This window comes from Madurella fahalii (genome assembly GCF_045866475.1).
Source record: "Madurella fahalii IFM 68171 DNA, scaffold_2, whole genome shotgun sequence".
Lineage (NCBI taxonomy): Eukaryota > Fungi > Ascomycota > Sordariomycetes > Sordariales > Madurella > Madurella fahalii.
The window spans coordinates 6,526,126-6,538,385 of NW_027263972.1; the positions used below are offsets into that span (position 1 = coordinate 6,526,126).

Sequence of the window (12,260 nt, forward strand, 5' to 3'; positions counted from 1 at the left end):
TGACTCATCAATGCTGACAGTTTATCTGCGCGTAAACGACTACCAGCCAGCCGTTCCTGTGTGATGGAGCAGTCTGTTACGCTCCGGGACAGGGGGGAAGTTTATTTTCGTCGTCTTTGGTGAGAAAGGATTATACGACAACAACGGCGGCGATCATGACGAATGGATATAGCGTATCAGTCGCCAGCCTATCGGTATTTCCCGTTTATTGTTCTAACCACGTTTAGGGCATATCTATGGCAGCAGTGGACTTCAGCTTAGAGAAAGGCCTCAAGGTTAAGCTCCAATGTGGTAACCGGGTACCCCAAGCCGAACTTGTCCAGTACTGTAGGGTGCAAGATACCGAGCTCCCCGATACGGCGCAATTTACCTCCCATCCGCACGTTGATGGCAGCAGCGCGCCCGCTGAAGAAGGTCGGCTCGTCGATCCCCTGGATGAAGTACCCGTCCGCCTGGCTCTTGCCGTGGAGACCCTCCTCGTGCGTGAGGAAGGGGAAGTTCAGTACCTTCATCACTCTGTCCAGGAGCCCCTGGACGACCTCGAAACCGCTACTTCTCCCGCAGAAAGCCGCCGCGAAGCGACGCTCATTCCTAGCCTGCCGCTCGCACGATTCATCTTTGAGGACGACGTCTTGAGCCTCAAAGATCCTGACGGGAAGCGGCATTGCCTTGTTCTCGCACAACGTTTTGAGCAGGCCGGGTAGTAGCGACGTCCGCGCGACTTGGTACTCCACGGACTTGGGGTTGGCAAGCTTAACGGCCGTCTTGCCATCGTCCTTGCGGTTAAGCCACTCGAAGTTCTCCTCATGAGAGCAAAGAATGAGGGGCATGACCTCGAGCCAACCAGCCATCGCGGACGCTTGGCGGACGAGGTCACTGAGCTCGTTGATCGGCAGCAGCGCGCCAATGGTTGCTGACCGATTTGGCGACGTTCGGGGAAGATTGTTGAAGCCGTACGCAACGCCAAGATCTTCCATCTACGCGTGCGTTAGCCGGACAAAGAGTTGCAATATCAGTTGGGTAAGAGAGCTCTGCAACATACCACATCGCAGGCGTGCAAGACGTCTGCTCTTGTCGGTGGTACTGTGACCCTGATAAACTTGGGGTCCTGCGACGGTTCGGCAGTGTACGCCATTTTGCTCAAGAGCTTGCTTATTGACTCGGGCGACTCGGATAGGCCACATACGCCGTTCAGATAGTCGACCTCCACATCCATTGTCCTGGTTGCCAAGCTGGGCGTAATCCGAGTGGCACCGTTGTGCTCCGATATCACCTTGACAGGCTCAATGGTGAAGGGCTCTGCGCAGTACTTGGAGAACATGGTGACCATAATATTGCAGACAATGTCAAGTTTGGTCTGATCCGTCGCAGTCATATCGATGAAGATATTCCTCGTCTCAAGTGTGATCTTGGATCGCTCGCTGTTGATGATTGGGGGAAGAGAGCAGACATTCCTGTCAGCATCTAAAATCACTGGATAGACCGGCTTGTCTTGGAGAATGTGGAGATAGCGGCTAAGGTGCCTATCAGCCTCGTAGAAGCTCATGAGCTCCCCGCCGTTGAGGTTCCTGGTCTGGTTTAGCGGTACAAAGTTGATATCCTTTGGCGGCAGGGCTTCATAGGTGAAGGGGCCCTTGATAGTGTCAAGATCGTGGGTTCCGATGCTTTCCGTTGACCGTCAGCCGTCTCCGAACAAAAGCCAAACCACTGGGCTGGAGTCACTCACGCAACCAAGGTACGCTGCCGCGCCAGATTCTGGTGGAGTTTGTCTTGAAGGCTGATGAAAGAATCGTAGGAGCCCTGGGTGAACTTGACATTGCGGAGGATTGCTCCGGCGGCATACGGGCGGACCTGCGCTGTATCCTTGCTGATGGTGAGGGTTTGCATCTTGTCGGCTGGAAGATCGACCAGCTTCCAGTTCGGAGTTGCGTGTTTGCCCCGGAAGATGTTCAGGTTCATCGCGATTCCTGACGGCCCTCAGCATACTGTGCTTGGGGCGCAATAATAGCTAGAGAAATACCCTACCCTCGAAACAGAGCATGTCGTACCGATTGGCGGGGATCTCGATTGCCAGCTCAGGAGCCTGATCTTTGGGCCGCTCCGGATCATTTTCGGTGTCCTTGTCGAGTTCGAGACCGAAATCGAAGCACAAGTTCTGGAAACCCTCTTCGGTGAACCTATGCGGCGTCAAGCAGTTAGCCCGGCGAGTTTTATGCGGTGCAAGTGGGATGGTTGGGATGGCGGGGTATGCACTTACTGCTCGCCAAGCTCCTCGAACAGAGCGTACTTGTCGACGCTGATAGTAGGCATATTGCGCTACTCGCCGTGGCCCAAAGCTTGAAGGTGTCCTGAACGAATTGGCTTGCTGTGAGCCGGACCAACTTTGAGACGCGACCGCAATCAACCCTCTTGTCCGTGAACTGAACGGCAAAGGCCAACCCCACGCGAGCCAATCTGTCACCAGGAACGATGACTCAAAATGCGGGACGCTTTTTACTGCCAGACTTCACCGCCTAGAACAGCCAGGGTCCCCGCCAAAAGCTTCGGAGCGCCGGAAGGTAGACTTCCCGAATTCCGAGCGCCTGCAATCTTGAAAATAATGCAGTTGTGCACAGGCCAACACCAAGTGGCTATAAAATCTCGCCCACCCTCCCAGATTCTTGATCCTCTTCTTTTCCTTTTCTTCTTCATACTTACCTTGATTGGGTACACCTGGATCAAGAAGCAGGGGTACCAGGGCGATAGGCCTGCATTGCACATCGTGGAGCCGGTCGCCTTGAATTGTCCTTCGGGGCCGTTCCGGTCGTAATTTTTGATGTCCAACCTCTCTTTTTCGCTGTGATCGCTGCCTGGGTGGCGACATGGAGAAGAAGTCTTAGGTAGTCGCGCTTTTGAAGTTAGCTTTTAGTGGTCGCGCATTTTAGGAGTTTTTTTGGGCAGCAAGTTGACTACATGAGCATGAGCTTTGGGAAATTGGCAGTTTCAGCGTTTCCTGGTAGCATCTAGGTTAACCAAGATGCGAAGATTATTAAGATGCAGTTGAATTCCATTGTATCCAAAGCCCTAGGTATCTTAGCAGCACACCAGACACCAAGACAGCACACTATCTAGAAAACCCCTCCTGATCACATGTGCTAGCTACCATGGTATTCGCGAATGTCGGACTAAAAAGGCAGGCGTGAAAAGTCAAATCAAGAAGCCAAAAAGACCAAAAAAACATTGGTATCTCTGCCGTTGCTCAAAATCCTGCCTAGAGTGGTGAAAAATAATCAAGACAACGGAATGCCGTGGTATCTATCCCGAGAAGCCCAATGCCCAACTGAAGAATATCCCCATATCTATGGACCGCACCCACGAAGACAGGAGAGATTGGATGGGCGGGCAATGCCTTTGTATGCTAAACGAGGCGCATGAATATTGAAGTGTAGGTTTTGTCCAGACGTGGCCGCTTTGAACAGATGCGCGAGTCGGCTCCAACGATGCCGATGCCGATGGAATGCCAAAAGACGAAATGCACATGCAATGCGGGGAGAATGCGAGAGAAGGAGAGGAAGCGGAGCAGAAAACAAGAGCTGCACTGCAACTAACAAGACGGGGAATATAAACAACAAGGGTACATGGGTGATGAACAAAAGGGGTATGTCGAGTATCGGGGGAAAAAAGAAGAAAACAAACAAACAAAAAAAAAAAAAAAAAAAAAAAAAGACAATGAGTCCCTTCTCTCCACAGACACGAGCAGCGTCAAGAGCCCAGACAAAAAAACCGCAAGATCTCGTGTCGAGAAACAACTCAGATCGCATTTCGGTCAGGTCACACGCATTTACCCCATCAGCCCAGCGCCGATCTCGTTCTGCGCCATGAACGTCCTAGCCAACTCATCCCCGCCACGCTCGGCCGCCTCCATCCAATGAATCGCGACGCACATCAGCGCCGGGTCACTCCGCACATCACCCACGCCCATGCCCGGCGTCTGGCCTAGGCCACCGCTGGCGTCCTCCTTTCCGCCGCCGCTTGCTCCAGTACCGCCGCCACCGCCCGCGGTGCCACTACCACCACCAATGCCTCCCTGGCCTAGGCCACCGGCGCCACCACCGCCGCTTCCCGCTTGTCCCTGCAGCCGCGACGCTTGAGCCGCCATGCTCTGATGATACCTGCTGGATCCTGAGCCGGCCGCGCCGGATCGGCCGCCGCCGTATTTCTCGATGACGGCCTGCTTAAACACCTCTCGCGGCTTGCTCAGCGGCAGGGTGGTCCGCTGCACGAGCTCAGGGTTGGACAGGTAAAAGATGGCGAGCTCGCGCTGCGCGGTGGGATCCCCCTCCTTGGCCGTGATGGTCCACATCCGGGCGGCGTCCGCGAGGGAGTGCGTTGACAGAGGGAGAGGGGAGGGCGGAGACGACGGTGGTGAGGGCGGGTCGCCGGCGGCCGAGTCCGAGGCAGTGCTGCCCGTTCCCGGCCTGTTGTTGATGTTGCTACCGCCGTTGCGCGATTGTGTGTAGTTCTTGACAATGTCATCGGCGACTTCGACCATGGTACGGCAGACTTCCTGTTTCAAGCCTAGCGCGGCAAGCCCGGCATCCCAGAAGGCCTTACCCCGTTCTGTCTTGTCCAGGACGGTCGGCGACACAAACGCCGCGATGAACTGGAGATCGCGGAAGAGCGTCTTGGGTCGAAGAGAAGGATCCCGAAACAGGGTCTGCAGGATGTTTGCGATGGCGTCGGTGCTTGATGGGTGGACCGACACCACCGAGCGGGTCTCTGTGTTTCCCCCACCACCGGACACCCGTCCGGTCTGGCCAGAACCAAAGGTAGGCGCTTGCAACAGGGTGTGTGAACGGCGCTCTTTGACGTTATCGATGGTCTCTTCTATCGGCTGAGGTCGGCCTGTCCCTGCACCGACCCCGTGCTCGTCGGTGGCTGATGATGCTGAGCCCAGATCAGACCGCGCCCAGGCTAACCGAGCTCGCCGGGATCCCGAGTTCAGGGAGGCCGTGATCAAATGCTCGAGTTCAAAGAGCGCGTTGAGTTTGACATTTGGGTTCGGGTGGACGCAGAACATCTTTAGGAGTCGTTGATACGCCTTGGTGAATGGGAAATCCGGCATTGACTCTTTCCTCTCGTGGCCCTTCCTCTTGGCAGATATCGTATCACTGGTCGCGGAGCTCTCGTTGCCGTGAACACTGCCCCCATGAACGCTACCAGCATGGCTGCCCCCATGACGGCTGCCACCAGTTCCTTCCGGTCCGAGGCTCTGGGTGTCGGAATGCGCCTTGTCGCTCAGCGCGTCGTTACCGCTGGCTCCCCGCAGCTCGCCGAAGCTCCGCCTCTTTTCAAGAAGGCGTAACTTCAGGTTGCCAGACTTGGCGGACTTTCTCTTCTCCTTAGCCATCGCTTTACGCGCGCGGCGCTGGATTGCTTCTCGGCGGTCGATGCACTCCTGACCTAGGCCCTCAAACCACGCGTCCGTTTCTGATCCGCATGCAAAAACAAGGTTGCCTAGGTCGGAGAGGAGAAGGCTAGTCAGAGTCTGCCTCAGCTCTGCAAGGAAGCGGGCTTTTTCTTCGGAGAGCCGCTGCTGATACACGGTCTCGTTCGATGATGTCGACGTGCCTGGCCGCCCGGTGGACTGAGATTGTGAGGGGAGTTGGTGATGTTGTGGGGGGTAAAAGGAGCCCGAGAGGTTGGTCAGACTCGTGGTGGGTGAATGCGCCCTAGATGCAGCACTCGGGGAAGTAGCCCTGTGTTGGAAAGGCGACCAGTATGTAGCGTTAGGGTCGATCTGGTGGACGGGAGACGATGCGCCAAAGTACTCTTGCCCGTCAAGGATCTCGGACATTGCCGTGCTGGCTCTTGAGAAGCTGAACCGGCTGCCAGAATCAAACGACATCTGACTCATGTTCTGGCCGGACATGGCCCGCAAATCCCTGGTATTGATAGAGGGCGGACGGCTGACAGAGACAAACCTCCGCTCTGGATCGCTGATGACGCTAACTGAATCGTCCCAGACCGACTGATTGTCCCGGTCGCGGTCGCGGTCGCGGTCTCTCGGGTTCTTGTTCGTCTCGAGAGTTCGGCGGTCTCGAGCATAGAGTTCGCTTGACCAGAGAACGGGCCCGTCAATAATGCTGTCGCCGACTAACTTGCTGATACAATTGTCGACCTCGCAGCAGAACCGGTGTATGCGTTCTTCGCCTTGACAGAAATTCTCGACACCGGATTGTTGCAGCCAGCGCGTGGTTTTCTCTGCTTGCTCGTCACGGAGCTTGTTCGGGCCTCCTTGGTCTTCTGGTGCTGCTAACAGGTCGAGTATCTGGGACTCAGTCCGGAAAATGTAATTGGACGCTGGCCCTCTTTGCATATGGCTCTTGATGCGCTGGAAGGAGGACCATCGCCGAGGCACGCCCATTGTCTTCAATGCAACCGCGACATTCCGCGAGTCCTCATACGGCGCCGAATTACGCACGTCCGTGACGTACCACATCTTGTCTCGCAGGGCTCGCAGGCGGCGCATCATGGTCTCGATCAGGCCTTCCGCCCGCTCTTGACTTTGTTTGAGCCATACAAGCCAGGCGTCGTATTCTTCGATGGCGGCAGCGGACCGGCGTATCGAGTCGCGCGGCCCGCGCGAGAAGATGTTGAGCAAAGTAGCGAAGCCGTCACGGCGGAGGGACTCGGTTGTCACAGCTTTGAGCTGCTGCAGCGTTCTCCAGTAGAGGTGCGCCGAGACGAAATCAGACTGCGCTCGAGACTGCGAGCAGGCTGCCGTTAGCATGGTGATGAGAGGCGATGACGATTCCGCGGACTCCTCCGATTCCTTTCCTTTGGCGTTCTTCGGAGGGCTCTCGGCCATGCTGCTCGCGATGCTTGCTGCTCGTTGGCGATACGGATTTCGGCTGCCCATGGTAGTGATGATTCGGTTCTTTGAACGGTACTTCTTCAGGCTGGAAGCACGATTGCTGAATGTCTGTTGCTTGGCGCTATCGCTCTCCAGGCTTTGGGGGATCTCATATTCTTGTACGAGCTTCAGGATCGAATCGCGCAGCTGGTGGTAATCCTTATCGAGCTCCGGCCGTTCGTCCGCAGATGACTCGCCCTCGGTATCGCTGGTGTTTGATGAGTTTTCCTCGTCTATTCCATCGTCTGGATCAAACGTCATCTGGGTTGAAAGCTGATTCCCGTCGGCTGAAATGAATAGCACAGCCCATCTCTCGGCACACGGGTGGCATGAGCCGTGCACGACATCCTGGCCTAGAATTTGTGTCATCTCGTGCATTGCCAGACGCAGCCTGTAGCCATCTTCTTCGTATTTGTTTGGCTGCTTCTGGAGGCTAGGCTCCTGGGCCGGAGGGGAGTAGCGAGGCGGGCTGCCTTCCTCCAGAAGGGGCTCCCTGGAGGTGGTGGCGTCACTGATGAACGACTCAGCACTTGTGCTAATGACCGACATGGTGTCGAAATTGCTCGGTGCTGTTCTTATGGACATAGGCTGTGAGACGGCCGAGAATCCTGATACAGACGGCGCGCCCGACCGTCGGCCGCCCGAATGGGATGACTGCGGTCTCCGCTCGGGGAAGAGCGCGTTGACTAACGTCGCAAGATCCGCCGGGCTAATCACTAAATAGGGGTGGACCTCGGCTGTCTCCCGGAGGGAGGTAATTGACCGTGCTGGCAGGAGACGGGGCTTCTTCCGAAACTTTGAGGAATCCTTGAAACGGGTGTAGATGCTTTCGATGTGGCCCTTGACCTTTGGCGGTGTTGATACTGGAGTCTTGCTCTGCAGCATGTCAACAACATATTTCTGAGCGTGCATGGCCACGGTCTTCAAGATCTTCTGGCGGCCATATTCGGTGATGTGGTAGTCGGCCATCATGCCATAAGCCTCTGGGTGGATGACGACGCCGAGCAACCAGGTTGTAAACATGTACTTGGCGATGAGCCATCGGCGTGTGCTCTCGACATATTTCTTATCCAGACGCTTCAGGATCTCATTTCCCAACTCGATCAGACCCTCGGGAATGCCGGTGGCGTCCTCGTCATCAATGACTTCAAAGAGCTCGTCGACGGCCCTGGTGTAGAATTCCTCGGCGGCGATCTGATCCTTGGAGGTCCAATCCGAGAGGTTGAAACGGGTCCCATGTTGGTCTTCAGCACGGTCAAGCAAGAAGGCTCCATCCTCAAGGATCTTCATGAGGTACCATTCCATGTTAGACTTGCCAGCCCAGTCACGCATCGAGATCCAAACATTGAGCACCGAAATAACAGTCTGCTCGCTGCCCGTTGTCGACGAGCAGATCAGGCGAGCGCACGCATTGGCCCAAGTTACGGTCCTGCGCTTGTCCTCTGCGCTATCGGGGCCTGCGGAATTAGCAAAGCAGGTGTAGATGAGGGCCGAGATGGCATCGTGGCGCTGAAACGAGAGAAGCCGTTCAATGGCACTACGCTCCTTGCCTGGGGCCCCGGATCCCCCGGACCCTCCGTACGCAGAGCCGGACATGCTGCTGGGTCCGGAGAATGTGGAGCCCCCCGAGGGAATGCGGCTAGACGACCGGCTGTGGTAGGGAAGAACGGATTCGATAGGCTCAAGCGCTTGGTGGAAGCTAGTCAGGGCCTGCAGCTCAGCTTGGTTTAAAGACGCGATCCGCGTAGCCAAATAGTCTGGGTTAGTCCTGATCTGATTGAGGAAGTTCAAGAAGGTTTCCCGGGATGAAGCAGAGATCTCGTTCAGGAAGGGCGTCACGGCGTTGGGGGATGTGCTCGCGCCAGTGACGGACCCGGTGGGAGTGTCCAGGCTCTCGGTTGAGACCAGGCCGGGGGTTTGTAAGAGCTCCATCTCGGGCTCCAACAGGGCATAACGACGGGTCTCGTCGCAACTCCTCCGAACATCAATGACGGCGTTGTAGAGAGCGGCAAAGGTCTTCTTGTCATCCCCGCGGAATGTGTCAACCAGGTTACGATGGGCAATCTCGCCACATCTCATCAACCGGGCAGAGAGCGCGGTCGACACCAGGCTCCTCTGGAGCCGGATCCTTGTGTTTGCGCGCTTGCGCTCTTGGTACTTGCACAGGCGTACAAGGTGGGCCAGCTCCTCCAGGGTCGTACCGTCGTTCTCCGGGCTTGCGAGATGGGGGTTCGTGTACAGTGACAGATCGGTCAACAACGGACGTAAAAACTTCATCTTTCCATGCTTGTCGTCTGGGGGGGAGAGCGGGATTCCGGCCGCGTCGAGACTGTCGGACGAGTCGTTTGGAGCCGGCGTCGGCGCCGGTGATGGGACGCGCGCTTGGTCGATGATGGGTCTGCTTCGGATCGGGGTCGAAATCGGGACGTGCTGGGTGGAGGGACGCCTCGGGAGGTCATCGCTGCGGCGCCCGGAGCCGCTCATGGTGTCTTTGGTTGCGCGTGATGGGCTTCTCGACCGATGGCGCCGTGAGCGTGAAACCTCGACATGGTTGTCGGAAGGGGACGGTGTCGGCGATCTCGAAGCTGGGGTGGCGGGAGCCGACGGAGCTGTGTGTACGAGCGGACGAGTCAGCATGCGCATCGTTAAGAGTCCCTGGCATTAGTTTCCCTCCCAACATACGCGGCGACGAGTGGATGGCGACGGGCGACGAGAGGGAGCGCTGCATGGATATCATAATGGGCCCATGAGGGGAGTCGAGTTGGCGGCTGCGATCGCCCATGTGCTACCAGCGAACTGCTGATAGCTGTGGCAAGGATCGCTGGGACTCGAGGGGACGGGCCTTGGTAGCTCGGCAAATCGGGCGCCGTATCCCACGAGTTGGGCAGAGCAGGCGTCTATCCGGACGCCCAAGCGTGCGTTGCTGGACGAATGTCGAGGGCCGCGCGAGTGCGGCAATGGAAAGCTTCGGCTCTGGCCGGCTCGCGACCGAAGTTCTGCCTTTCAGGTGTCCCGCAGGGACATTGTTAGTTATCGGAAAAGGAGCGGCAGTGATGGCTGAGGTGTCGCGGGAACCGTCGAGGCCGTGGGATGACGTTGCGGGCTGCCGCTGAGTACGATCTGACAGGGCGGGATGGGCGAAGATGAGAGAGCGTGTTTTCCTTGCAGCTCTCTGCGTCTTGCCCTGCTCCCGTGTTGATGTAGAAGGCGTGGGGTAGGGGACGACCAGCCACTGGGCCGCTAGCCCGGATGGGGGACACGCAGCGACCGGGGGTGGGACAAGCCAGTGGGCTGTTCATCTGCCACGCCCGAATCCCTGTCACCCGCCCAATCTTTCGACTGCTTCTGTCAATCAGAGTCGTGAATGAGCTGGCTCTGGCCGGCGGGCGAGCCGCAGCACCGCGTCTGCTCCCTCGCACGACCTTCAGGGTTTTCTGCTGGTGGCCCGATTCGTTTCCATGCCGGAATGGCGATGACTGTTCCTCCGCCAGTCGCATTTGCCTCTTTGTCTAAGCCTGCCCGACTTGCGCCTGACATGAGCTCAGCTGCTTGTGCGCGCGTGCCTCCGACCTCGATTCCTTGGTTTCAGTCATTGAGCGCTCTGCGTCATCGCTGCCTTACCAAGCGCTTTCCCTGCCCTACGAGACCTGCGCAGTAACTCACAGCCTCGGCAGGGGAGTTTCTCGCCCGTCCTCCCTCTCACTCCAATGCCCAATCTCGGTAATACCTCGCTCCTGTGAGAGTGACTGGGCGGCCAAAAACGGGTTGCGACAACTGCCAGCTCACGCAACCGCCCCGAGCTGGCTGACGGCCTTTCACATTGCTCAGAGTGGCGGCAGCTAATCACCAGGCTTCCGAAAGTGACCATGCACCGTCATCTCTCTGATATTGTCCGCGCCTACTACCTCTCCCCGTCTCGGTCCCTTTCTGTCTCTCCCGACGCCCACTTGGATAGCATCCCCTTTCTCCAGGCCACAGCCTGCTGAGCTGGCCTTGCATAGTGCCCCACCTCTCCTCTGCCAAGGGGACCCAGTTTTGGCGGTCGGCCCTGCTGAAACGGGCCAATCTCTGCTCTCCACGACCCAAAACCACACGGACGGAACCTGCCCGCATCTTCGAGCCCAGCATCGTCCGGGTTGCCAACTCAGCCGCCGCGTCGCCAATCAAATGCCGCCACCCTATCCGCTCTACCGCTCGCCTGCTGTCGGAGACCGCTGCGTCTCGACTCTCGACTCTTTCCAGCCTGCCTCGGTTCCTGCAACTCCAGGGACGATCGGCCGTCGCCGTCGACGCCTCCGCTTCCATCCTCCCAAGCTTCCGTCTTAGTCTTGTTGAGTCCCAACCATCCAATCGACCCGCTCCCGGGGTCGTCATTCTCGTAACCCATGACCCCGACGAAGAAATTCCTCCGGGGACGTTGAACGAAAGCGGTGGGTGAATGCCCATGCAACCCCTTTTCTGATGGGTCGTCTCCTGAGCCGCGTCGATCTGGGCAGCCGCCGTCCTGATTCCCCTCTTTTTCTGTAACCTGTGTGTGTCGGAGGGGGGCGAAGATATGGAAAGTACATGCAGTCTGCACGCCTTCTCCATCCGGCGCGTCCCGAATCGCCATTGGCTGCCCCGGTTCCCGATCCTCTGCAGTGCGCGGTGCCGGCGCCGGCGGCTGCAACTGGCCTGGTCCCGACCGCTTACCCCTAGGTACCTCACTACAGAATATTTGCTGCTATTTTGTTACTCCTCAAGCAGGATTTCTGTCCAAAGAAATTGCCCGGATTCGCGGACTGTCTTAAACGCCTTCTTGGCCCAGGATCCGACTCCTGCTATTCCTGTTTGCGCCTTGACTGTGCAAAAGGACCAATATAAAGGGTTCAAGGAGCATTGCGCACAATATGAAAGTTCCCTGTACTCGACCTGCATCACGTCGCTTCGCTGTTCACTTGCAGATGCAATGTTCGTAGGACGTAGTGGTTACCTCCCTTTTCCCGGAGACAAATTTACGTGTAAGCATGCGAGCCATCTCGGATGCAGTGTGGTACGCGATGCGTCTTCTCGCAACACACTGGCGTTGTACTGCGCAAGCGGACGGGCGAGAGGATCGCACAAAGTGGCCAAAGGAGGTATGCCGCGCCGTGATGTGCGTGAGCATGCTTGCATCTCTTCTTGGCATGGAATCGACCTTGGACATGTAACATCAATTTTTGCATTGCCTATCGTAGCTCCCCATCGCCAGGGTAGACCCCTCTGAGGGAAATCTTTTCTATGTCCACATCATGGGACAATAACCAGTCGAATTGACCCCTCCCCCGCCCGCCGTTACAACACGCCATAACCGCCCAAGAAAAAACCACACCCGGATATTGGGACT

General features: G+C 57.2%; 2 protein-coding genes across 2 annotated transcripts; both read right to left on the reverse strand.

The window, feature by feature from the left end:
- Positions 1-257: 257 nt before the first annotated feature.
- On the reverse strand, positions 258-2,310 carry FRS1 (phenylalanine--tRNA ligase subunit beta; the record flags this gene model as incomplete). Its single annotated transcript, XM_071060095.1, has 5 exons — positions 258-977; positions 1,043-1,664; positions 1,727-1,967; positions 2,026-2,177; positions 2,258-2,310. The coding sequence occupies 5 exons, from the start codon at positions 2,308-2,310 to the stop codon at positions 258-260; spliced, it is 1,788 nt and encodes a 595-aa protein (XP_070916196.1).
- A 1,510-nt stretch (positions 2,311-3,820) lies between these two features.
- On the reverse strand, positions 3,821-9,632 carry MFIFM68171_04676 (Chromatin assembly factor 1 subunit rlf2 protein; the record flags this gene model as incomplete). Its single annotated transcript, XM_071060096.1, has 2 exons — positions 3,821-9,504; positions 9,578-9,632. The coding sequence occupies 2 exons, from the start codon at positions 9,630-9,632 to the stop codon at positions 3,821-3,823; spliced, it is 5,739 nt and encodes a 1,912-aa protein (XP_070916197.1).
- Between the last annotated feature and the right edge of the window lie 2,628 nt (positions 9,633-12,260).